The following is a 26,375-nucleotide window of genomic DNA, read 5'->3' as shown; positions in this document are numbered from 1 at the left end:
GATTTATATATACAATAAATAATTGGTATTTTATTTGCTCTCTCAAGACCAAACACTTAACTAGTTTATTTATTACATCGTGCAGTTTCGCACAAATCTGGGAAATTAACATTCAAAAATTGTTTTATGCTTGATACAGTTAACATTTTCATTTGCCCGTGAAATAAAACATCTGTGATAATTTTTTCTGCATAAATAGCTTGAGAATTATCCATAGTCCGAAGTTTGTGTGCAATGATCTTTCCAAAATTCGCGAAATGGTCATCTATATTACTATTATGACTTTTACAAGCAAGCGACAAAATTTTTTCCAAGTCTATTGAAGATGCTTCCAATTTATACATTCTTTTACTGGGGGCTTCAATTTCCTTTGATAATTGCGAAGAAGTAGATGAAGATCTTTTTCGGGAGTTATTTGATACTGGCAGGAAACACGTCTCTTTTTCATTTTCATAAGATTTTTGATCTTTCAAACCTCTTTCCGGAGGCATTAAATCATTTATTTTATTGTATACATCGTCACTGTATTCTGTAAAACTCTCTTCTATTGTCTGTTCCTCTAAAATTTCATTTTGCGTTAATTGCTTTGTAGTCTGATCCGCTTCTGTGCTATCTGAAGGACACATATTTTGAGTCAATTTATTTATAACTGCATGCGATTCAATTATCCCTTCAACTATGCAATCTTGCTCCATTGTGCTCGACTCGATTTCTTCACCATTTGACGGTCCTATAACTCCACAACGCTTTGATTTTCTGTCCAAATTTTCCTCATCTTTTAAAAACATTAAAGATTCAAAATATCTGCGTTTTGGACAGTAGGGTTCATCTTTCTCTCCTTTATTCTTAGATTCTACGATTTTCTTCAATTGTTGTCGGAACGCGCATCTCAAGTTATTAATTTTTTGCTTCGTTCGTTCAATGTTGTAGTGCTCTCCATGCTTTGCTGCTACTTCTATTAATTTCAAATATGCCTCTTGTCGCTTGGTACGATTCTTAAAATTTGTACAGTCAGCCTTCCAAAGACATGGGTTTTTCCTATATTCCTCAATAAAATCATCTATGAAGTCCATGTTAAGTGAAATTAAATTGAGAATAATATATTTATGTATACAAAGCACACTACAAAATATCTCGTTACCGATAACCACATAATCGACTTTGCATGCAAACAAATAATTTTGGAAATGGAACGAAGTGTCAGCTTTGCAAATTTACTTCTTGGTGTTGCCCACCTTTTTTATGTATTTTTTAAGACTTTCTTGATTACATTTTGAAGATATTGGGCCTTGTTCAATCTATTCGTTGACAGAAATGTTTTATGTATATTTCATGTAAAATTTCAAACTTACTGCCATTGCAACCATGTAGAACCAGAGAACTTAAAGCCATAGAGAAGGTGCAGGTTCGATGTCGAACATTTTATAGAATTGAAGTACGGAATTCACCTCACAACCACAGAATTCACGCTGCGAAATATTAACATTGTTTACAGTTCTCTCACATACTTTACATTCTCTGGCCAAACTGCGTATGTAGCAGTGAATTGTTACGAACAAATACAAAGCTTGATGCGGAATATCGCGATGCTCTCGTTTCTTTTCCACCACCACCTCGCTTTAAACTATTAGTTGCGGCAGCAAAAGTCTACGTGTGTGAATAAGCATTAAGGCGATAAACTTGGTACAATTTCTTCGTCCATATTCCGGGTATTTCTTTGGGTCGATGATATAATACATACATACATATGTATATGATCGTTTAATTCCATTAAATCAGAGAACATTAAAGATTCTAATGTTCTCTGGCAAAACTCGGACTTATGGACTCTTCGGGAGATCAAATTCTTGATATAAGTATGTATGTACACTGATATTTTTTTCATCGAGCGCTATTATAAGCAATATGAATAAAATAAAATATTTATTAATTTATAATAATAAGGTTTTTAATTTGTGTAAGCTTAATCTTAAGAGAGGTAGAGTGAATGTAAATATTTGTTTTTAATATAAAAATATTCTGGTACATATTCCTATTCACATAAAAAATATTTTTATTGTGATATGTTATTGAATTGCTCTATTTGTAAATACATATGTTATATTTAATTTGCTATGATAAATTAATTATTACGATGGCATATACATAAATAATTATTTACTATTTTTTGTATTATACAATTCTAGCAGATAACATGTACACATCCTACATATTTCATTAGAAAAATATTAACAACTATAAGTCCGGAAATAATGCCGAAATTGAATGAAAAAGTTACTGAATGTCTATTGTTAACAAAAATTGAAATTGCGGTATTTGCAACTTCACAGCAATTAGCGGCAAACTTCACTAAACTCGGATAATAATTGTTCCAAAACCTCACGGTAAGCATATTATTTACTTGTTCCGAAGTAAAATTCTGATTTATTATTAAAACAGTATTGTTTTCACCTTTAATGGAATTCCATTTGACATATACATTCGAAATAATAGGGTCCGCATATTTTGCGAAGTTCGCCCACATTGTCATCACGACATCTGCTATTTTTTTGTCGCTCGAATTCCACTTTTTCAGAATGCTGGTATTGTTCATATAGGGAACGCCCCACACAAATATCTGATCAAAAAATTTAGGTACACCCACCCATTCAGGCAGGTCGATAAATTGAGTTTGAGGACGAACACTAAATAAATACGCGAACACCTTATTTCCTTTGCCTAATACATCTGCCATAAAAAATAATGGTGCAATATACATACGGTCCGTATGGAAATTTGTAAGTTGTTTAAGAATGTTAATTCTTTCCCCTTGTGTTGGATACATATACGTTACTGCATCGATTATTATTTGAGAATTTGTACAGTTTTCATCACTTTCAGTATTAGCTTTAAGGTCATGTTTAGATATTTCATCAACAACATGAAGAAAGTCATCACCATTTAACTTGGGATTTGTTATATCATCAACCAAATTAAAAATGTCCTCCATATTAGTTGCGCCAATTAAAATGGGAACATTTTGAAAGTTTCCTTCTTTGAATATTTTTCGAGGATAGTCTTTAATGAAGTGCGCTGATGTATTACTAAGGCCATAATCGATTACAGGCCCCCATTCCACTTCTGGAAGATTTGTAATCAGTGTTTTTGCATCAACTTTTCTCAAACACGTTAAAAGCATTGACGTTGGTCTTCTATTACAGCCAAATAGTGTTGATATTGAGTCCAAGGATTCGGTATAATCTTTCGGATCGCGCACGACTTTGTCAGTTATTGGATTTCCAGACATCATAATTGCCCCTGAATAACCACCTTTTGACCATTCTTCAGATATTAAGTGCAATCCGACACTAATCGCACCGGCGGAGTGTCCCATTATTGTAATTTTATTTTCATTTCCGCCAAAATGATTGATATTTTTTTTCACCCAAAAAAGCGCAGCAGACTGATCCATTAATCCGAAGTTACCTTGGGCTTCACCATCCGCCGTTGATAAAAAACCAAAAATATTTAAGCGGTATGAAAACGTCACAACTATTATTTTTTGCTTAAACACGATCTGGAAAGGTTCAATGTCTATCGGTGATCCATGTGAAAAATCTCCAGGATGTATCCAAAATATTACAGCATATCCTTTAACACCGGGTGATCCTTGAAATATGTTTCAATTAAAAATATATGTATATACATTTGGTGTAATATTATGTACATAAATATATGTAGGGATGTAGCTAAGACAAACTCTTACCATCTGGAACAAAAATATTTAAATTCAGACAATCTTCGTCATAGGTAATATCATGGTCTCCAGCGACTTTATTTCTAAGAAGGTTATGCAATATTGTGTTTTTTACATTGGAAGGATTTTGCCAGCAAAACGGAGCAAATCTTGTTGCGTTCAGAACTCCTTGCCATTCAGACATATCTAATTCCGGCGGTGAAAAACGTAAAGCGCGTGCATATCTTATTCCTAAATATGCTTTAATATTTTGTGCCCGAAACATTTTTAAATAAGTACCAACAATTATGCCCTGGCCAGGAAGAGTTATTTGCGGAGCTTCTAAGCAATTAATATGACTTAGAAAATGCAAAAAATATACACCTAAAGTAACGAATACTTTAACGTAAAACGTAAAGGATTTTTTAATTTTGAACTGTAACATCGTAAACACTTTCTTAAATTAATCACTTGCAAATTCTTTGCTACCTGTAAAGCATGTACATAAATTCCCATAAATTAATTTTACGCTGTTGTCATGGAAAATTAAATTATTTTACTTGCAGAGCTTGTTGCCATGATATTATTCCTAGTTACCTATAAGAAGAAATGTTTTGGATATCTGCGGGCACTGCAATATAATAATTATGTATATACATATATATGTATGTGCATACATACGCACATCTACATTCTAAAAGTATAGTATAATATTGATATATACATATGTAATTTACCTACATATTAAAATCTTTCTTGAAATATATATGTATGTAAAATTGTATATGTATATATACATATATATTTCAAGAAAGATTTTAATATGTAGGTAAATTACACATTTAGTGGAATCAACATACATACCGCCACCTGAAATTCAGAAGAAAAATATATAAAACAGATTTCATCCGCTCAAAGGTTGTTATGTCGATTACCTAGTCCTGTTTGAATCGGTGAGTAATTATATAAAATAATATGATAAATTTGAATTTCGGTTATTACTTGGCTATGTCTTTTAGCAGAAAATGAAAAATTTGTACATATACATACATATGTAATATGATGTAGTGAATCGTACGCCAAGATGAAAATTCGGACCGGTTACGTAGACCCGACTTTTGTGGGGGCGGCAAAGGTTATCCTAAGCTGTTATGGTTTTGTGATACGTATCTAAATACATAGCAATACATTGAATTTCAATCCACTTTGCGATTGCGGGATTTAGGGATGATTCATCTCACACATCAAGGGGGAATATGCGTCATCAATTTTTTTATGTGTTGATAAATCTTACTAAACCGAAAAGTCTAGCTGGACAGGAGCTATAAAGTTGAGTCGGAGTTCACAGAACCCGGCAAGGGGGAAGTGCATTCGAATGCACCCCAGTTTTTACACTTCGTCCATTTCACAGATGTGACTTTCTCTACAAGTAAAATTCAAGTGTTATGGTGGATGCCTTTACTCTACTCTTGTTGTCGTGAGATGTGAATGACACGGTGCCGATGATTGTGCGCTGATTAATAAATATATTCAACGAGGTGATCTTGTTATATTCGAGACAAAATCTTTTTGTCTTTCATTACAGTTTTCCAATATAATGAGCTTTATATACATAAATATATACAAATATTTGGGGTTTATTTAAGAAAGTATAGTCATAATTGAATTATTTCCCTTAATTTTCAAATTTTATTATTCACTTATCAAATTTAGATTTCTACTTCTCGCATACACTTTTTAAACTCTTCTAATCATGACTCTGGTAGTCACTGTTGATATTTAAGTGGTTTATATTATTTTAAAGAATTTCCAGTCTTTCGTTAATGTTATACAAATAACCTTCATATACGTATATTTGCATGGCCTTGGAAAATCAGTGTAAGTTAAGAGCAAAATATATTAAAGTAAAATAATACAATTACTCGTACACTTTTGAGCTAATTTTATATTAATACGTTTTTTAATATTTCTATAAAAGTGTACAACAACAGTAACTTTTTTTCTGGCGTTTTTCCTGTGTCATATTCATTTCACGTACTATAGTTGCAAACACTTCATTTACGTTTATTCTATCTTTTGCTGATGCTTCAATAAACGGACAGTCCCATTGTCGAGCGAGGGCGTTTCCTAATAATAAATATGTAATAGTACATAAATAAATTAGTAGGTATATAATTATATCTCAATTCCATACCTTCCTCAGTAGAAACTTCTCTTTGACAATCTAAATCAATTTTATTTGCGACTAGTAAAATTGGGGCCGGCTGACTTCCCTTAACTCTTGTTATGACATTTTTCATGCTTGATATATCCTGAAATGATGGCATTTTTTTTTAGTTTGAAGACTTTCCATAAAATTATTTCGATAATCCAAATTACCTGAAAAGTTTGATGGTTTGTCAACGAATACATTACAATAAATCCATGTCCATTTTTTATATATAAATCCCTCATTGATGCAAACTGTTCTGTACCAGCGGTATCCAATATTTCCAATACGCACGGTGAATTGTCAACCTGAATTATTTTAAAATTGAAATTTATAAGTTTATTAAATGATTTCAAAAATAAAGTTTTATGCGTATTTTATTATACAGGGTTTTCCAATAAGAGTAATAAATGGCAGATTCAAAGACTAATGACTTCAAAAAACTCCAAAAGAAGTGGTCTAATGGTGTAAGTCTTGGTGGCAATTCAATGTCACAATTTTTTGAAGTCATTGAATCCACAAACTTTTCTCCGTCTTGCTCGTCTTGCTGGGCCAGATGTTGTCAGGATAAAGTTCCTCCAATTGCGTCCAGAAAAAGTTGGTTTTCATTGATAACCAACCGCTCTCCATTGACAATAACGTTGTCACCAACTTCATTTCGAAACCAGTACGGATCGATGATTCTACCAGACCAAAAACCACAACAAACTATCAATTTAAGTGGTTTGTTTATGAACTCAGATGGAAGTGAGTCTCATCGGAGATGATTTTCTTGAATTGAATAATGTGTAAACTGGCGTAAAGAAGAATGTGTAAACTTTGTTCTTACGTATAATGTTGCATGATAAAATTGTAAACATTACCAAATACAATGAAAAAGAATTACAGATCATTAAATTTAAAAATGGCCATCATATCATCCCTATTGGAAAAACACGATAGTTAAAAATACTCTTAAGGACTATTTAGATAATTAAGCTGAGTTTTCAAATCTTGGAAGTGGTATTCTTCTTTTATGATACACAACGCGGTAACCAAACATGTACCCTGCATGTAATGAGTCCTGGTCTGACATTAATATTTATATCCCTACTCGATAGTTCAGCCAAGTCGAAATATCAGGTTTCGTGGGTCTCCAATTATACTTCGATGACAATATCTGATTTAATTATCCGTGTTACCGTTACACTAACAATAGCTACAACTGCCTATATTTCGATTCACTGTAATACGATAATTTAATGTTCATTAGGGGAACTCGTTTTGTTTGAAAAAAAACTAGGTATTTCAGAGAGTATTCACTTGTTATTATTATCTTTTTGGCTTAAAACACTAATTTGTAAGATAAAGATTGACTATAATTACTATCATTAATTACAGTAGAATTTTGTAATTAATATTAAATGAGAGATAAAAAAATATTAATAAAATATACAAATATCATAAGTAAAACAATTTTAAAGCAATTTATTATCCATTCTGGGTGTAAAATTAAAAAAAAAAAGTCGTGCAAATATCGAATTTTTTTTTAACTATTTGTGAGAAATTAAACAAAAGTAATAAAAATAAAATTTTATATGTACTAGTTGATTATCTGTGATATATGGTAATTTTATAATTTAAAAGACTTTTTAAACAAATTAGAGAGGAGACAAAGGCTTTAGAGTTAAATACATTTACCTATTAGAATTATAAATCTAAATTATTATTTGTATTCATATTAGAGTCGCTTTTTAAGCATTATCATTCACTGTTAATAATTTTTTCCCCCATTAGATAGGAATAATATTTATATCAAGTAATATAATAAAAATGCATAACAAAAGGAACCGACTTTTTTTATTAGTAATTTAATGAAACACTTCGCGTATTTTACTAAAGAAATTAGAAGCATATACATATTATGTTAAATCTGCAACTTATGCACTTACCTCTATTTCTTTTCGGTAGAAGTCTTCAATGGTGGGATCGTACTTTTCAATAAAGCACCCGGAAACGAATTGGACAGTAAGGGCAGACTTGCCGACACCGCCCGAACCCAACACAACCACTTTAAATTCTCGCATTATTTTAAAATCTTATATTCCGTGAGTCTCAAATGAGACTGGCCAGCCAATTTGACCGATAATAAAGTTTATTGCACTGCTATTATCGAAAACTAATTAAATCTTTCTTGTCAGTTTTAAACAAAGTAGGTACTTGACTATTGTATACCAAACGCTAGCACGAGGAATATCGAAAATAACTAAATACACTCAACTTCATTACATGGCAAATTTTAAACTTGCAAATTGTGTTTTAACTTGAACTTGTATATGTAATAATTAGTTTATTTACAAATCGTCTAAATTACTTCACTTGATTAAAATTACAAATGCAAAATGCAATATGTTTCACCACATATATACAATTAGCGTCAATAAATGCGTTGTGATTGTTCCCTATGCGGAATATTTACAGTTATAAAACATAACAGGGCGACATAAGTGCGTTCAACAATCATATAAAACTCATAATAAAGAATTGTTCTTCATCCACAAAGGACAAACAAAGTCAAAGTAGCTTTACTACTTCGTCAAATACTCTTTGTTAAATAAAATCGAGTCCATTTGTATTCTAAACACAATGATTTAATTTCTGCCAACTCATTGACCTTTCACACAACTTGCTGATCCGATCGTCAATTATCAACGCTGTGATTAACAAAATTCAGATCATTTCCGATAAAGTAATCTACTTTTTCCGGAACAGAGCTAATTGACCTGTTTGCACATGCAAATAAAATTTGAACCCTACACCAATTTTCAGTTAATGAAAGTATATGCCAAATAAAATGTGAAGAACAATTAATTTTTAATTATTGGATTTTTAATTCTAACATTTCTATACAAATTATTTTCGTTTGTATTTCGTACACCCTGTTGCTTTCTCGTTTATTCACTAATGTTACTGAAAACAGATTCAAACTACATAACAACTTGTTTGCTTCAACCATGGCATAGAGATTTGATTTGTAAAGTTGCATCATTTGGCTTTTGGTATTGATGTATGTATGCGGACACCGTGCATATTTTTTATTTGCTCTTTTAATGTTTGTGTTATCAATTTATGTTGCTTTAAAGTGGACAAACCTTCAAATTCTTTATCTTCCACAAACACCTCAAACATAGCACCACAACCTCCAGATACATCTACAACGTTGACGTTTGCCTATAAGAGTAAATATTTTGTTTTAGAAAGCGGATTATATGACGACTAACTTTATATTTGCCTTAGGAAATCTGCCAGTTAATAACTGGTGTATTTGCTGCTGGGCGTTGTTTTGTTGAACTGACGATAAAAATCGTGTTAAAATCGAGGTAATTCCACGCAAACGGCTCATTATAACCATAAATTTCAACCAGAACAAATGAACATGAAATTGTAATATGAAGAGGTACAGTATGTTTCAGATAATTAGTAATTATAGATATTTAAGACCAAGGTCGGCGAATATCTCGTCTATTTTGTATCAGCTGTTAAAAGGTACGTGATCCCTATCGCTTCGGCTTAATCGAAGAACGCATTTGAGAGAAAAATGAGAGTCTCTATCATGTAATCCTTGACATATGTTACAACTTATATTACCTATGGCACTACTTTATAATTGTATACACGAAGTTAGCGGGAAAATATTTTGCTATAAGAAAAAATGTATTCGTCCCGTGACCCCGTCGAAAACTGAACCTAACGCTAAATGACTTCGATGCCAACTGAGTAACATTACATAACAGCAACAACAACAATGTCCGAACTAATAGATCTGAAGCTGAAAAATATAAAAAGGCCACAGAGCAGGCAAGTTCGTTGTAGCAACAGCAGAAACATCCTTAAAGTAATTCATACGAATGCTGCTTAAATGACAATCCTTGACCGAATAAATATCCGGGATCGTTACGGTTACATAGACCTCGTCTGCCCTCGGAACGGCAGGCAAGTTCGTCAGCCAATTTGTATCCGGTTCCCCTTTGTGTCCCTGCTCCCAGACAATGTTAATTCGGTTGCAGATTGACAGGCTCTTCTATGTACTCTTGTACCGATAGTGACCTAATCTAATAATTCATACGAATGCTGCTTAAATGACAATCCTTGACCGAATAAATATCCGGGATCGTCACGGTTACATAGACCTCGTCTGCCCTCGGAACGGCAGGCAAGTTCGTCAGCCAATTTGTATCCGGTTCCCCTTTGTGTCCCTGCTCCCAGACAATGTTAATTCGGTTGCAGATTGACAGGCTCTTCTATGTACTCTTGTACCGATAGTGACCTAATCTTGTAATATTAGATTACTTTTACTGCTGCCAGACTATCGTAATACATACATACATATGTATACGTTCATTGTGATAGTTTGGATAAAGGTCTATTTATACACACTGCCTTATTGCAACGTTTTTTGTGCTTGCGATATGCTTGGGAAACGTCACATGGCTATGGAAACTTTAGTGCGCACGCACCATACCGATACGTACCATATTTACGAGCCGTCAGTGTTCCATTGGATAGCGCTAGGTCTAGGAAGTAGCTTAAGTGTGGAGTTACTACATTTGATCTTACTGTAGAGTAATTTTAACTTTAAAGTTCTTTGTGAATTTTGAGCGTTTGGTAATGTCGTTTCTTAGAGAAGGGACAGTGGGATCTTTTCACCTATGGCCTATCATGTGTAGCGAATGGTATTGGTATGTTATGTTATTTGATTCCTTACAATATGGAAAGGTGTGACCTCGCAAGCCTGTAGTAACCCTGTTTTTTGGACTTTGATTTGGGTTTGAGTTGCCGTTTGAAGACCAACAAACATTTAGAATCGCGCCCTTCCGTTTGTTAACACAACAAAAACAAAAACACTTTTCACATGTGCATGACATTTTAATATTTCCTTTTCACTTCAATGTGGTATTATTTATTAAATTTTGTTTATCCAAAATTTGCGACACAATTACAGTCAATCATACACTGTCAAGTTCATCCCATGACTCCGTAGTTGCTATCGTTGCGTTTGGAGTAGGTAAGGCTTTTTCAGAAAATACGTTGCATTTCACAGAGTCTCTATAAGATTTAATTACATAAAAATTTTTTTAAAAACATTAGGCCATTGTAGCCATAGTTACAAACATATGTACATCCAAATATATATAAATACTTAATTTTTACTAAAAAGTTGCGAAAAAACAACTTACCTTGTGTGGACAGAAGTTCTTTGCTGATCCAAATATAGTGAGGCATCTTGCAAGACCTTTTCTTGCGCAGTGCTATTGATTAATTTGTGTTGACGAAGCCAAGTGGCTCTTTGTTTTTGTTTTTCAAATGTGGATAAGTTCATTTCATTTATATATTTAATTTTGTGGTTTTTACTATTTTCTTGAAGATTACTTTTTGATAAGTTATGTCGATTAAGAGAAGCTGGTCTATGTTTTGTATTTTTATATATTGCATGCATGTTTTCAATATCATCTGTATCAAATATAGACGCTAGTTTATAGATCATATATCGCAATATTTATTTATTTAAATACCTTTGTTTTGAATATCAAACTGGTAATTTGAAGGATCCTTCCCATCATTAAGTGCATCTTTATTTTGAACCTTAGTTGGACCGGAATTTCCTTTTGATTTATTCTTTTGATGAATACCAAAACTGAAAGTGAAAGATTCGCTCGGTTATTCTGTAAATTGACATCGGTTGCAGTGCAACGTAATGTACTTGTACGTTCCAGCAATTTGTTACATACATTCGTATAGATGTTATATCACTGGTACTTCTTTCTCTGTCTAAAGATTTTGCTCTTAAATATCTGTGTTTTACTTCGACTCCAGCTTGAAAGTCCTTAAAGAAAAAAAAATCATTTTTGAAACATAAAAATCAACCCGAATTAATTTACTTACATCTCGCATATTATATGTTAAAACAAGATTATTGGCAAAACTTTCTGAAAATTCTGGATATAAATCTAATATATCTAAGAGATCATCTCTGTGAATTTTATGGATATCACAGTATGTTAGAGCACGGACATTGCCATTCGATTTTCCTATGGTTGCATAGTTGCATGGATTTTCTCCAAAAATGTCGTCTTTACCTAAATAACAAGTGATTTTTAAATTATAATTCCATATCCAGATTAGGTGTTAAAATATAACCGATTTTAAACTATGTAGGGTGTGTAACTGCCTAAAAATTAATAATATACGTACATATGAATGTACTTATACGAGTATTTTATGTGTAAGTGTAATGCGTAATTTGAAGTCATAATAGTATATACATATGCATATGTTTCTATACATGTCTATCATTTTCATGGCTTATTGACAGAAATCCCAAACAGAGCGCCACTCAAGATGTGCGTCAATTTGTAATATCAATTCGAAAGCAATAACGGATTCTTAAATTAACTACTTATTAAATCACAAAATAAAATCGTGGTGTAAAGTCATTTGGTAAGATGCCGTACCTAAAATTACGACGGTGCTGTTATCCCTTTGTATCTCTATTGAACCCCTTGCTATGAAAAATAATGAAGTTAAAACGTCTCCTTTGTGTACTAAAACGTCTCCAGGAGGTGCATGAGTAGTTTTAAATTTGAGAGAGAGAGCTCTGTAAAATAATTAGCAAAAATCATATCAATGTTTATAGGCAAACACAACTGAGCTAATTTCTCTAAAATAACGATTTCCAATTATGTAATATTTAAGCGAATACATAACTACTTATATACCTTACCTCAGACAACCGGGACTGGCTCCCGCAAAAGCCGAGCACGTTGTTAGCAGTTTTCTATTTAAGTGCAAACAAATATCGGCTTGAAGGCATTCTGGAAATCCCTTTAGAACTGAATTCATATCGATGCCATTCGTGTAAGACCAAGCGTGCTGAAAATACTCCTCTAATCGCTGTCTAAGTGGATTTGGAATCTAAAATTAAGTATTCAATCTTGCTTCATGAACATATTTTTCCTTTTTTACAAAGTGTTGGATTACCTGATGAAATCTAATAAATTCACGCACCCTCAACATTTGTGTATGATACCTGGCAGTACCCGAGTAAAGTCTTTGTATTATTGCAGAAACATTTCCAAATATGCTCGCATACATAAGAGCTAAAAAAATTTAATGGGTTTTTATAATGGAGCGCTGAAGGAGGAACATAAACACTTTCAGAACAGCTATATTTATTATAACCCAAGTACACAAAGAACCATGTTTCAATGTGTTTTATTGAAATTGAAATTTTTTCGGCATTACAATAACCAAATTTCACAACAAACCCTTTAGCACCCCTATCAACATTGTAAAAATGGATGAAATCGGAAAATAATTTCGTCCACTCCCCATATAACGGTACTGTTAAAAATTACTAAAAGTGCAATAAATCAATGACTAAGTATGCCAGAGACATTTTACACCCACCGAGAGAGCTTTATGGGAGCCGGGGTAAAAATTATATATCTCAGGACCCGTCCGATCGAGTTCGCCTAAAATTAGTCCATGCCATTATTCTCACATTCCTAAGTCTCAATGCTAAAATTGACCAAATCGGACTACAATCACGCCTACTTCACATGTATTATAATTTTAAATTTCATTTGATTCTTTCACTTTCCAGTACACAAATCAAGAAGCAATTAATACTATATTATTACGGAATAAACGAGTAATGCCTTTGGAGTATAAAGAATTTCGAAGTTCCGGGTGTCTTTGTATCAGACATATTGGTCAATATCTAATCAAGAGAGCGTGTTTTAGTCACAACAGTGGGATCATTGTGCCTAAAATAGATAAAATTGGGCGAAAACTTGACCTAGCCTCCATAACTAATATCAGGATTTTTGAATATCCGGCTGATTTTATTCCATATGATTTGTGAGTGTATGTGAGGTACTTTAGGAGCATTTTTTTTAAATATGTATGTGGAATGTTAATAGTATGTAGTATTAGCAAAAATAGAAAAAATCGTGTCGATACTACCCCAACTCCCATATACTACATATAATAATTTTCGTTTTTCTAAGATATTTCCCTGCCTGGATTGCACCCGAATTTAGCCCTTCCTTACTTGTTAATTATCGATATTGATATTTTTGTATATCTAGTTAAAATTAACTATTCTACTCTATGGAATTAAATTTGTGGATTAAAGTACCCATTATGATCAGATCTAGATGTTTGACACATATAGCTTCTCCTCTTTGTGGTGTTGTATATTAATAGATTTAATGAGAAGGGAACTAAGTGGTACCCATCCAACTACGACAATCAATAACTATATATTAATTCTCTCTTGTCATGGCTAACATTATGTGTACTATAAACGGTTTATTTCAAGTGTATGCGGATCGAAATTATTAATATAATATATACTAATAAGTTTTAGCATTTATCTGCTTAAAACCGGAACGAAAAAATTTTTATGGTTTAAATCAAAGGGAAATGTATCCCGTTTGAGGCTGAATTTGAATAATTGAGGAAATCTGTTTCCTTGATTAATTTATAACAAAATACAAATAACATACCCGGGCAAGTAAGGGATCAAGTCTGGTGAAGACTAAATATTTCACATTTAGTGAATATAACGAAATTCGTTATTTGAAAATTGTTCCTATCATGAATTTATTAACATATCATTGAATAACATGCTCCACAAAAATATGTACATACACACATCCATAACGCAAGTTAATTAATTGTACTTACAGCCCACAAGCATTACACATATTGTAAAAACTTTTTCGGCGTCAGTATTTGGAGCAACATTACCAAATCCAACAGAGGTTAACGATGTAAATGTAAAATAGAGCGCAGTAATATACCTAGACTAAAATATTTATTTTTATTTATGGAAATTACTTAATATGTACATATGTTATACCTTAATTGTAGGGCCACCAGTATTATTATCAAAGTATGGCTCTTGAATGTCATTTCCTAATGAATGCAGCCAGCCAATGTTTTTTGTTAACAGAGTTCTCTCCGCATTTCCTATAGCATACCTGCAAATGAAAATATTTTCAGTATTCAATATTATAGAAGTTATATGAACGTGTGTTATGTGCAGTATATACATATGTATGTATATGTAAACTTTATAAACAGAAAGTAGCGTGAAAATTAAATCAATACCATAAAAAACTTGACCATACACAACGCTTTGAAACGAGTATATGTCACATACATATTATGCATACATACATATGTAGTGGTACTGAACGCCTATGAAAAAATTGGTGAATTCATTTGGCGGTCCGTTTTCATAAATTACTTATGACTATCTCAGCGAATGGACCCATCCGCATTACGTTAGAACTCAGATTGCAAAATGTACCTTACAAACTTTCCCCCCCATTTTTAACTGACAAATCCCTACAAAACATGGTGCATACCTCAATAAATTTCTTCAACAATGAAATTGTTCAATTGTTCAGCATTATTTTATAAATAATGGAGGAGTGTCGTCCACCATTTAGTATTCATGGTTTCAATACTGGATATTCATTTAAGCTCAGGTATGTCTCGTAGAGCCAAAGAAGAGCTTGCAAGCTAACGTCGAGGCGGATCCGTTATATTGTTGCACTTGTACCACAGATTCAAATTATAACTGAACTTTAGCTTATTACTTTTTAAGACATATTTTAAATTTTATTCGAAATCTCAAAACAATCTCTTTTTTAAAAACCCGAAACGAATGCCTCGATATTAAATCTAAATGATGCGTATATTATTTAAATTCATAATTATTTTTTAGTAATAAAAATACATATGGGTGTTCTAAAGGATGTATTTAAAGGGTATGTGAGGTAAATATACATACCAAATACAAGCTAGCCAGTGGGCGATCAGTACAAAAGTTGCCATGAGCAGAACCAATACAGCGGCGCCATATTCTGAGTATCTATCTATTTTCCTCGCTACCCTCACGAGTCGGAGTAGTCGGGCAGTCTTGAGCAATCCTATTAGAGTGGTTGTCTGCAAAAAATGTAAATATCATTTAACTAACGCAAAGTTTTAATTAAGGCCAAGTGATTTTAAAAGCAAAGTGTGCAAGGTGGGATTTACGGAATACCCCGGAAATTGGTAAACGAAATTTATAAGTGTAGATAAGTGTGCGTATGTTGTTTTCTTTTCACTTGCAATCAATCAACAATTTCACTTTGACTGTTAATATCTTACAAAATATCTATGATCACATGCATTGATGTAAAAGAATATTAAAATTGTTAATTGATACCAAAATTGAATTCCTATGTGCAAGAGGTGCTAAGCATAAAAATTACAATATTTACTGCCTAATTTTTGGAGATTTTTGAGATTGAAAGTCCTTTTTATTCACCATGGACGCCGCGGCAGCCTTATTTATAAAATGTTCATATAAAGCGGGTTCAAAAAATTTTGCTTTGCAAAAGACCATAGGGTATATACATATGTACATATGTGTATTGAGATCCACATTCAAGTTTTATTTACAGTAGAAACTCGTTTATCCGGCCCTCAGTTATACGGATTCGCGATTATCCGGACCACCAATCGCGACCAATTTATATGTACCTACGTAGAAATTATAGAATCATGAACGTGTCGGAACTTGCATATTCCGCTCGCGCAGGTGGGGTCGCTGCCGCTGCCCCGCGCGTTTCATTATTGTTTTAGTTCATTTGCAATTGTGACTCCGCTCTGACGTGCGGGTCACGTCTACATATTTAAACCTGCCAAAGCGTAAGAGACAATTTAACGACGCTATATGACTTTATGTAAAATGTCAGCTAAAACAGGGTTGCAATTATATTTTTCCATGACATTGCACGCAAATATACATGGTTTTTGGTCTGACATATTTTACAGCCCTTGCAAATAATTTTCTGCGTGTGTTTGTTCTTGTGCCGGTGCACCGAGAGGAAATATATGCAATTCTTGCACCGTGCAAGGGGTTTGCAAGAGCGAGAGAATACCCCTAGAGTGATACTGTGAGTCTACTACAACTGAAACGAATTCGTGATATAGCAGCAATGAAGAGAAAAAGTTGCTTACGTCAAATGACAATTACCAAATATTTTAAACCAAATTAAACTTATTACCTACCTACTTATTTCATGATTACCAAATGCAAATTACCAAATACATATTGTAGACAAATTATTCGTACATACGTACCTAAATATTTTATTGTATTTCATGATTAATGCTGCAGTTTAGTATTACGTATGTAGTGTAATCTAAGAAAATATGTACATACATACATAAGTAAGTGTTCATTTCTTAATAAACATTGATTTTCGTTGCAGGATATGAATATCTATTTGTTTTTCTTCATACATTCGATTATCCGAATGCCTATCGACAACAATTAGTCCGGTTAATCGAGTTTCTACTGTATTTCAATTCGATATTGAAATGGATAAAAAAATGTGTACTCAGAAATATGTATGGTCAGATTCGCTCACGTGTACTCTTTATAATTTGTCAATTGCCACATACTATACGTTTATATTCTGTTTAAGCTTAGCTGGAATTCATTAATATGTTAACAGTAACCACATAAACATAGCGGTTTCTATTCTAGACCCTAAATTGGAAAAGCAACCTCGACAGGCAAAGAGTGTTCTGAAAAGGATTATATTTCATAAATTAATCAGTAGAAAGAATTCGCATTAATTTAAGAGATGGATATGAATTTTAATTGTTAGAGCCTTTGAGAAATTAAATAAAATCATCAATCGATTTGACAGTTTTGGTTTAATGCATATTATTCAAAGATTCAAAAAAAAAAAATATTTCAGGTTAATAAAATTAATGTAAATCCGCTTGTCATTTAAAATATGTACGAGTATATAGATGATGATAGCGGTATTCAAAATATAACGGATGAATTAAGTTTGCTATTGATTCATATTATTCTTGTATTATTTTTAATAGTATGTCATGTACTCTTTATACATACATACATACATGAATAACGTAAGAAAAGTTTCATATCATATATAGGTGTTCCTGGTGCTCCATACAGTGCAGCAGCGCTAACAAGAACTTTTCTGCTATTTTCGCACACATTTTTTCGCATTTAAATAAATTTTGTAAAACCTAACGATTTCTTTTTGTTTATGCATTGTTTATGTTTTTCTATGAAAATGTGCCAATTAATGCTTTCGGCATTTTTTTTGTTTAATGGCGATAATAAAGAATATTGCGACAAGTAATAAGAACCGTTTGCAATTGAAATAGCACGCACAATGTGTTAAATTATATACTTAGAAGTGTATAATTGTGGAATTGAAGCTACTGGGTAAGAATACAGCATTTTTAATTTGCTTAAACATAAAAAAGTAGTTGCGCTCAAAAGCTCATTAAAGAAAGAATTATTCACTAATAATACCTCTTCATTATCCAAGCCGAGCTGTAAAACATTGGACACATAAAAAATTACAAAAATTAAACATACAAAAGGTTTGAAAATATTTGCACAATTATTTAGATAATATATGTATGTACTTTGCTTTAGTCCCAAAAATTACTTTTTTTAACAATTTGCTTAATTTATCTTTATCGTGTTTAAAATTATGTATTTAAGAAAATTACAAAGTGGTGTGGTTCACCTTGCTCAGGTGTTGACCGAGCTGTACAGCTAAACAATTTTTTAGTATGGACATTACTCTTTTATAATGTAAATATGTATGTATATTTATGTATATTTAGTCTTTTCGGAAATGTATTTGTGCCCATACATACATACATATGTATATGGGATATGAGAACAATTCCCTTTGAAAATATATAATGGTTACGAGACCATACGTGTGCTATTTATTATTGCCGGTTCAGTTATGTACATGTGTATATATGTATATATTATACATATGTACCCATTATATATATATGTATGTATATCTAATTAAAGTTTATATGTTTATTCAATCCTACTATGTAATATTATATACAATAAAAGCGAAGAAATGCTCCTTGGTCTACTCGATCGTCAGACATTTTCATTTATTCAAGTAAAAATTAAACGAAGAAGAAATAATTAAAATAATAAATACAGTTCGAATATAGTTTCGTTTTTTTTTTTACTAAGTAAAGAGAGTTATAGCCCTGGCAGACGAGCAAAATTAATGCGCCTTAAGCAACGGTAATGCGAATTGAAATTTTATGGTGACAGACGGCAGGCTTGTGCATTTAGACAGCTGACAGTGAAATTTGTTTCTTTATTAAAAAAAAAAAAGTTAAATAAAAATGAATAAGATAAATTATTAAAAGAAATTTTGGTAATTTTGGAAAATCATTATAAATTTAACGAAAAAATTCATTTATTATTATCTACGTTAAAAGATAATAGAGTGAAATTAATAGCAATAATTGATTGTAATGCGGAAAAAGTGTGTAAAAAAGTTAAGAATATTGGAAAAATGGCTAGCAAAAGTGCGACATCTGTCAATAAATAGCAAAAATCGGCCATTTTTGAGCAGTGTTGCCTACTCAAATTTAGTAAATTCAACCAAATGCACGGAATTCTTGTGCATTACAAACTTGCATTAACATGGGTCAAATGCGCAAATAAATGTAAATTAAGCCCGCTAATGCATATTAGCGCTGTCGTCTGTCAGGGCTATTACTGTTTGTGATGCTGATAGTCCATCGCTAAAGTTCCCTTTAATTGGAAGACATCTGCGTGCGCAGCTCAATGATTATTATACATATATACCATACTCATAAGAAAGAGATACATATACATATATGCGAGTTCTTTATGAATATGAATTTTTAATTTTAGTTGAAATCTTATTTTAATAACATGGAAATAATTAAATTTTTCATTACATGAAATTCATAAAAAAAATAAAATTTTATATAAGAATATATTTTAGTGGAAGCTGGTGGACAGAATTTCTCATGCTACATGAGATCTGCCTGTCGAGGGGCGATCGCTATTAGTAAAAACGCTCCCACAAATTTCAAAAATTGTGGTAGGGACCAGGCACTGAAACGGTCTCGGCACCGCCGGCCACCGTTGAATGACGTTGGTCAAAACAAATGTAGTTAAGATGGATTTAATATATAGCATGCATACTTTTTTGTTCAATATTGTGTGCACTACTAAAAAACATGTGACAAAAGTACAAAATGTTTTTTTTTATAACTGCATTCTCAAATATCGACGTGTTAGAAGTAGTTTATGTATGTATTTTTCTTTGTTGAGATATCAATTCCATAAAAGTAGCTATTTCCTCATACTTTTTTTTATAAAATACTATGCAAATACATTATACTTTTTGTTGTTGTATAGTTATTCAAAGTATTTAATGAAATTTTTTCGGCGTGTCTATAAATATTGTATGTGGACTATACTGGACTCATTCAAAGAAATAAAAGTAGCCCTGAGGTGTTCAGTTCCAATATGAGCGAATGACTGTGTTCTTAAAAACAAAATTGTTACATATTTTAAGGATTTTTATAGTTTTGCAACATGTTGCTAAAGAGTATAATAGTTTGGTTCACTTAACGGTTGTTTGCCTCTGTCCTAAGTATACGGTTATACATATATGTATATATACATAGATGATCAGGTTAGCAAGACGAGTGGAAATCTGGGTGACTGTCTGCCCGTCCTTCTTTTCAAGCTGTCACTCATGAAACTTGGTACACGTGCTGCGTGCATATAAAGGGTACAATCGGACCAGTGACACGCCTATAAAACGACATTAATCGAAAACCAATAAATCGCCAAAACTACGACGCAAATAACGATACGAAACTGCAATTTGTTATAACGAATCGCATTAGGCTATAACCGCATAAGCGGTGTCTACCTCAGTAAAGAAAAGCAGAAGGGGAGAAAAGTGCGTGCAAAAAGTTTCTAGTTCTCGTATATACATACATATATATGTACGGCAGACGGCCGGACAGACTAACGGGCATGGCTAAATCGACTCAGCTCGTCAATTTCATCATTTATGTACGTACATTTATACTTTATAGGGTTTCTGACGTTTCCTTCCGGGTACTCGTACCAAACTTAATATACCCTGTTCAATCAAATAAAGGCTCTTGAAATGTTGTTAAACCAGAGCACTTATGTTTGTACATATGTATCTATCGTAACGTATGAGCATACATATGCATGTATGCAATGAAAGATGGAGCATAGTTCTAATTTCTCAGGAGAAAATGTGTAATTGGATAATGGTTATGTTTATATAGTATTCAAAGACAAGTACTGAGATAGGTATATAAAGAAGTGCGCCTACCTAGGCTAACATCGTGAAATTTGTGGTTTATGAATTTTGCGAAGACAAAAAAATATTTATCATTACTAGAAACTGAAATTTGGTATGTAAGAAAACTGCATTGTCTAATACATATATTTTCAAACGCATGGGTTATTTTGAACAAATTATTAAATTACCTCGTCTGTATCACTTCCAACTAGCAGTAAATCGAATGGAATTGCAGCTACTAAGTCAATTAGAAACCATCCACTTAAATAGTGAACCGCAATACGTCCGGGATGAGAGACGACTTCGTCTTGTCCATCAATGAATGTAGTTCGAAAATTTATGATTATGTCAATTACAAAAGTAACATCAACTGAAATTAAGAGAAAAGATTTATTAAATGTAGAAAGGGTATGTATATGGTTTATGTGCATTAATTCATAAATTGTATCCAATTATAACATGTTTAAATGCTATAAACTACTTTTCTATTTTTACCTCTCTTTTCAGAGTTGGCGGTTTGTTATTTGGATCTGTTTGACAAAAGGCTTAGAGTGAGGAGTTAGAGTCTAAATGCTAATTGTATGTACACATTGTACACTACAATATTATGTAATTTACCATAGTACAGTGTACTATCCACTATTATGGAATAAATCACTTCTAAAAGAACTTACCAATTAAATCTACAATAACAAGTGGATCGCTGTTAATATATTTGTTGGTTCGTCGTTGATAATCTGGCTCTCCAAGCAAAAAGGCAGCCACATATGGTGTGAATATTGCTGTATATATCACAAGTATCAATATTATCCAATCCCAAACGGCTTTGAATGGTGAATAGTGTAATATTGTCCATTTGTGATATTCTGTGTTGTCAATTTTTTTATCCGGTAAAATTGTTGAACCTAATGACAAGACCTGCAAAAGTAATTTTACGAATGCGGGCAACGGGTAATTGTAAAAACACAAAGTTTCGTATTATTCTTGTTTTGTAGCTTTGTATAAATTAAAAAATGCTAGATACATATGTATATTTTACTTACAGCCTCCACTGAATCTGGCAATTTCAGTGGCTTTGGCCCAAGTAAAGGTTCTTTGTCAGGAATGTCATCGGTATGCTCTTTCGAAAGCCTCTGTGGGATTTTTTTCTTTATAAAGTTTTGAGATGATATTTTTGATCGAACGCTGTCATATGATACAGTCTTCTCAAAAACATTTGCTTGACTATGTATTCTATCTTTTCGCTTGTTGCACGTTAAATCATTTCCATAAAAAATGTTGTTTTTGTGTAATTTATCCTTTTCGATTGGTGCCACGGATGCATGTATGTTTTTCTCTTCACATTTCATACAGTTTCCGTCATAGACGTTCCATTGATTTCCGCTGTTCGTATCATCGCTATTATTCTTATTTAATGACGAAAAGTGCTTTTTACTTTTGCTAATATTCTCAGCAACCATACAATTGGTGGTTTCATATATTAACTTCTCAGATTGTTGTTCACTTAATTTACTTTTAATCTTTTTATATGTTATATTTTCACTTTCATCTGTTCGGGCAATTTTGTGATAAATAAATCGATTCACATTTATATGATTTTTAGTATTTAATGAATACTTATTGTAGTCGTAACCTTCCGTAAATATGCCGGAATTAATTAGTATATCCGAAACAAAAATGGTTTTCTTGTCCATTTTCCTGAGCTTACACATAAATGAAAATAGCTCTTTTTCCACAAACTTGTTTAAGTTATTACTCAACAGTAATTCATTAAAATTATTTGCCTTGAGGCACACTTTTTTACTACGAGTTTGTGGTGCTTGCTGCATGCCATTATTTGATATATAATATTCACATTGCCTTAAAATTTTATCCAAAATCCGGATTTCATTTAGTTCGAAACAAGGATTATGAGACATGCTGTAATAGGTTGAGGCGACTTGATAAATAGGTTCATTAAAAATTGTATTAAAAAATATTTACCTCGCTTGATAGAGTATCTTTGAAATTTTATGTTATAATAAATATAAAAAAAATTGCGTTCACATAGGTATTTTAAACAGTTATTTTCTCTGAATTTAACTATATTCAAAACTTCATTAAGTTAACAACTTAACTGAATTCGTGTGAATATAAAAAAGTAATAGGAAAATCAATATTACCGAACTGCGCAAGAGTTGAATTACAAATTTCATCCTAAAGCTACTATGTACTTGAACTTTTTATACATCAAAGCAAACAGTAAAATTGAACAAACCTACATAAATTTAGGATATTAAAAACTTCGAATCTTATTATTTATTTTTACAGTAAATAAGTATGCAATGAGGTTCATTACGAATGATCAGCTAGGAATCTCAAAGTACCCAAGAAGCTCAACCTCTACCCTGCGCCCAGATGAGATCCACTCTACGCCATTTTTTCCGCAGAATTTATTATGAATCTTAAGAATGACAAATTCCTTTGTCCGTTAAGTGTACTGACCCGTGTATTTCGAAACCACCTTTTGGAAAAAAGATGCTGGGTGAGAATGGGGAAGAATATCTGTAGCTTCGGTTTACGAAACCAAGCTTTACGCCCACTAAAAAGTTTTACCGTTACATGTTGAGGACTATTACAGGGCGATTGTTACGACCACTTTGATCTAAAAGGTACTCGACTTCAGCTAAAATTCATGAATATGATGGGAAATTGCGCCGAGTGTTATGCTTTGAGTTGGAATTTAAATAAAGTCTTCAGTTTGGTGTTTTGGTCACGAAAAAGTTTAATTATTCGTTCGTTGTCAAATTATCCTTCTTATCTAGACATGATCTGGTAGCAGAAGCTACCCAAGTTATAACCAAAAATTTTGAATTACGATTCAATATGAGTAGTTTCTATTTCATATCGCTTTTTCCTTCTCCTGTAAACTTATGGAAAGTGTTGATACTTATGAGTCAAACCTACGCATACACTTACGCGAGTATTATAGGTTCAGCTCAAGGTGTGGAGCTTATCTAAGAATGATATATACAAGATAGTCTATCGTGACGTCATGACGATTATATTATGATAATAGGCAAAATAGGAAAGCTGTCAATGACTAGTAAATTATAAAAAACATAGAAACGTCTATAGTGAAAGGTAGACGTCTCCGGTTCGATTTTGTAATTCCTTCACGACTGTCACAGCCCAAACAGAAAAAGCAACGGAAAAAATCTGGCGTAATCCTTATCTCAATCCGTTCTGAGTATAGGTCTATGCTAAGCGAAAGCACCATTTAAATGTTCTTTAATTAATAATATGTTCCCATCGGTGTATTCAAATGATATAGGAATTTAAGTTTTTCGATGCCTACGCATGCACATTAATTAAAGAATTTTCATAAAAAAATTATGATACGTCGGATGGTATTAAAAAAATTTTTATTTTTTAGAGATGATTTAAAGTTGTGTTGTGTGGCAGCACGCTAATATTAAAGATGTTTCAATAATTATTGTGTTTGGCAGCTCTGTGCAAAAATCGTTTTCCCAATTATTATTGATTTGGGTAAGGAGTTTTAAAAATTAAATTTGCTATGACTTCTAAAAAAATAGAGGAGGGTCAAGAATTAGTTCGACAAGCAGAAAAAAGGTAAGTTTTTCTTTTTAAGTTATAAAATTTAATTGTGTGTTTTAGTTTAAAGGTTGGATTATTGAAGTGGAGACCCGATTATGACGTAGCTGCAGATGAATACACAAAAGCGGGTACATATTTATTATATTTAACTCAGCATTAATCATACATTTTTTACAAATATATTCTAGCGAATTAAAGATATGTACCACCTTATTAATTAATCTTTTCTTTTGTGTTAGCTACCGCCTTTCGTATAGCTAAGTCTTTTGAACAAAGCAAAGAGTGCTTAGTGAAAGCAATTGATTGTCATAAAAATAATCGATCTTGGTTTCATGCTGCAAAATGTTACGAACAGGTACATATATACATAACTATTAAATATTTAAAGTGATTAGTAATTAATTCCTATTAATTTAAAGATAATTTTGATATTGAAAGAAACCAACAATTTACTCGAAATAGAGGAAAATGTAAATAAAGCATGCAATCTTTATCAGCAACATGGATCGCCAGAAGCTGCTGCAACCGCATTAGACAAATCTGCTAAAATTGTAGAGCAAAAGCATCCTGAACTTGCTTTGACCTTTTATAAGCATGCTTTGGAAGTTGTAATGGTATTAAATGAAAACACTCTTTCATAATTATTGATCATATTCTAACGGTTGTTGATTGATAGTTAGACGACTCCACACGACATGCTGCTGAGTATGCATCAAAAATTTCACGAATTTTGGTAAAATTAAATAAGTACGTATATATTTTCTTTTTAAATTGATCTACATATACTCTTGAGGAAGCAACTCTTTTACTCAACTCAACAATAGATATGACCAGGCCGCAGATGCTATAAGAAGGGAAATCGGGTTAAATCAACAAACAGAGTCTTATGGTCAAATTGGTCGATTAGCTGTAGCCCTGGTTTTGGTTCAACTTGCTCGAGGAGATTTTGTTGCAGCGGAGAAAGCATTTAAGGAATGGGGTAATTGTTGTGATTCGGATGAAGTTCAAACATTAGAACTTCTTCTGCAAGCATTTGATGATGAAGATCCAGAGTCTGCTAAACGAGCTTTAGCTGCTCCTTTTATACGACACATGGATGTTGAGTACAGTATTCTCGCTCGCGATATACCATTACCACATGGCTTAGCAACTACGTCAAAAGCCGACGTGATCAAGGATGCTGCGCCTTCTTATATGTCTCCAAATACCGAGGTAAATTCAATACCATTGTATTTAGTTTAATTTGTCAGGCTTAGATATACCTTTATTTACTTAATACCACTTATTTGGAGATATCAGCTTTCTTAAAAAAGGCATTGAAAAATATGTACATATATTGATCGGTTATTATTGTTATGTCTTTAGTGTGAAAGTGGTTTTAATTAATCAAAAGTTATTATTTTTATATATTTTTAGCAAGTGGACGATGGATCAACAAAGCCTAGTGTACCTAACCATGATGAAGATGAAGAAGAGGAAGGATTGTGTTAGTCATTATTATTAACTAGTTTTATCGCAGAAGCTAATGTTTGTTTTGGTATTTAATAAGGTTAATAAAAGTTTACTCCCTTAAAGAAAATAATGTTTTTAATATGTCCTTATTTACATATCACAC

The 26,375-nt window shown here is 32.4% G+C and overlaps 5 protein-coding genes and 1 long non-coding RNA gene across 9 annotated transcripts; 2 read left to right on the top strand and 4 right to left on the bottom strand.

The window, feature by feature from the left end:
* Positions 1–2: 2 nt before the first annotated feature.
* LOC105228126 (hypothetical protein) lies at positions 3–1,702 on the bottom strand. Its single transcript, XM_011207795.4, has one exon. It carries the CDS (start codon positions 1,071–1,073, stop codon positions 66–68), a length of 1,008 nt encoding a protein of 335 aa, XP_011206097.1. The 5' UTR covers positions 1,074–1,702; the 3' UTR covers positions 3–65.
* A 261-nt stretch (positions 1,703–1,963) lies between these two features.
* On the bottom strand, positions 1,964–3,655 carry LOC105228218 (acylcarnitine hydrolase; the record flags this gene model as incomplete). Its single annotated transcript, XM_029551034.2, has 2 exons — positions 1,964–1,968; positions 2,863–3,655. Coding segments are annotated over 2 exons (798 nt in total), but the record flags the coding sequence as incomplete, so codon positions are not given.
* Positions 3,656–5,530: 1,875 nt separating this feature from the next.
* Positions 5,531–8,350, bottom strand: LOC105228125 (ras-related protein Rap-2c). Its single transcript, XM_011207794.2, has 4 exons — positions 7,856–8,350; positions 6,095–6,232; positions 5,910–6,027; positions 5,531–5,842 (listed from the first exon to the last, which is right to left on the bottom strand). The coding sequence occupies exons 1-4, from the start codon at positions 7,988–7,990 to the stop codon at positions 5,685–5,687; spliced, it is 549 nt and encodes a 182-aa protein (XP_011206096.1). The 5' UTR covers positions 7,991–8,350; the 3' UTR covers positions 5,531–5,684.
* A 554-nt stretch (positions 8,351–8,904) lies between these two features.
* LOC115066297 (uncharacterized) lies at positions 8,905–23,931 on the top strand. 3 transcript variants are annotated; one of them, XR_007423471.1, is made up of 3 exons: positions 8,905–9,142; positions 9,201–9,360; positions 23,474–23,931. It is a non-coding gene; the product is annotated as an uncharacterized LOC115066297 (long non-coding RNA). The 3 variants fall into 3 exon arrangements; XR_003845900.2 differs by lacking the exon at positions 23,474–23,931 and adding an exon at positions 21,671–21,822; XR_007423470.1 differs by lacking the exon at positions 23,474–23,931 and adding an exon at positions 17,237–18,919.
* LOC105228122 (potassium voltage-gated channel unc-103) lies at positions 10,809–23,406 on the bottom strand. 2 transcript variants are annotated; one of them, XM_011207791.4, is made up of 16 exons: positions 23,147–23,406; positions 22,207–23,083; positions 21,838–22,081; positions 21,352–21,533; positions 18,325–18,345; positions 15,769–15,923; positions 14,830–14,950; positions 14,655–14,775; positions 12,942–13,060; positions 12,685–12,875; positions 12,416–12,558; positions 11,847–12,040; positions 11,693–11,787; positions 11,477–11,598; positions 11,141–11,414; positions 10,809–11,009 (listed from the first exon to the last, which is right to left on the bottom strand). In XM_011207791.4, the coding sequence occupies exons 2-16, from the start codon at positions 23,080–23,082 to the stop codon at positions 10,910–10,912; spliced, it is 2,958 nt and encodes a 985-aa protein (XP_011206093.1). In that variant the 5' UTR covers position 23,083; positions 23,147–23,406; the 3' UTR covers positions 10,809–10,909. The 2 variants fall into 2 exon arrangements, with proteins under 2 accessions (XP_011206093.1, XP_011206094.1); XM_011207792.4 differs by lacking the exon at positions 18,325–18,345 and having other exon boundaries at positions 23,147–23,404.
* Positions 23,932–24,615: 684 nt separating the features above from the next.
* On the top strand, positions 24,616–26,342 carry LOC105228121 (gamma-soluble NSF attachment protein). The gene is made up of 7 exons (XM_011207790.4): positions 24,616–24,775; positions 24,821–24,888; positions 25,000–25,115; positions 25,180–25,374; positions 25,437–25,507; positions 25,585–25,972; positions 26,177–26,342. The coding sequence occupies exons 1-7, from the start codon at positions 24,720–24,722 to the stop codon at positions 26,249–26,251; spliced, it is 969 nt and encodes a 322-aa protein (XP_011206092.1). The 5' UTR covers positions 24,616–24,719; the 3' UTR covers positions 26,252–26,342.
* The last annotated feature ends 33 nt before the right edge of the window (positions 26,343–26,375 follow it).

This window comes from Bactrocera dorsalis, unplaced genomic scaffold (assembly GCF_023373825.1).
Source record: "Bactrocera dorsalis isolate Fly_Bdor unplaced genomic scaffold, ASM2337382v1 BdCtg012, whole genome shotgun sequence".
NCBI lineage: Eukaryota > Metazoa > Arthropoda > Insecta > Diptera > Tephritidae > Bactrocera > Bactrocera dorsalis.
This window is presented reverse-complemented; position numbering and strand designations above follow the sequence as displayed.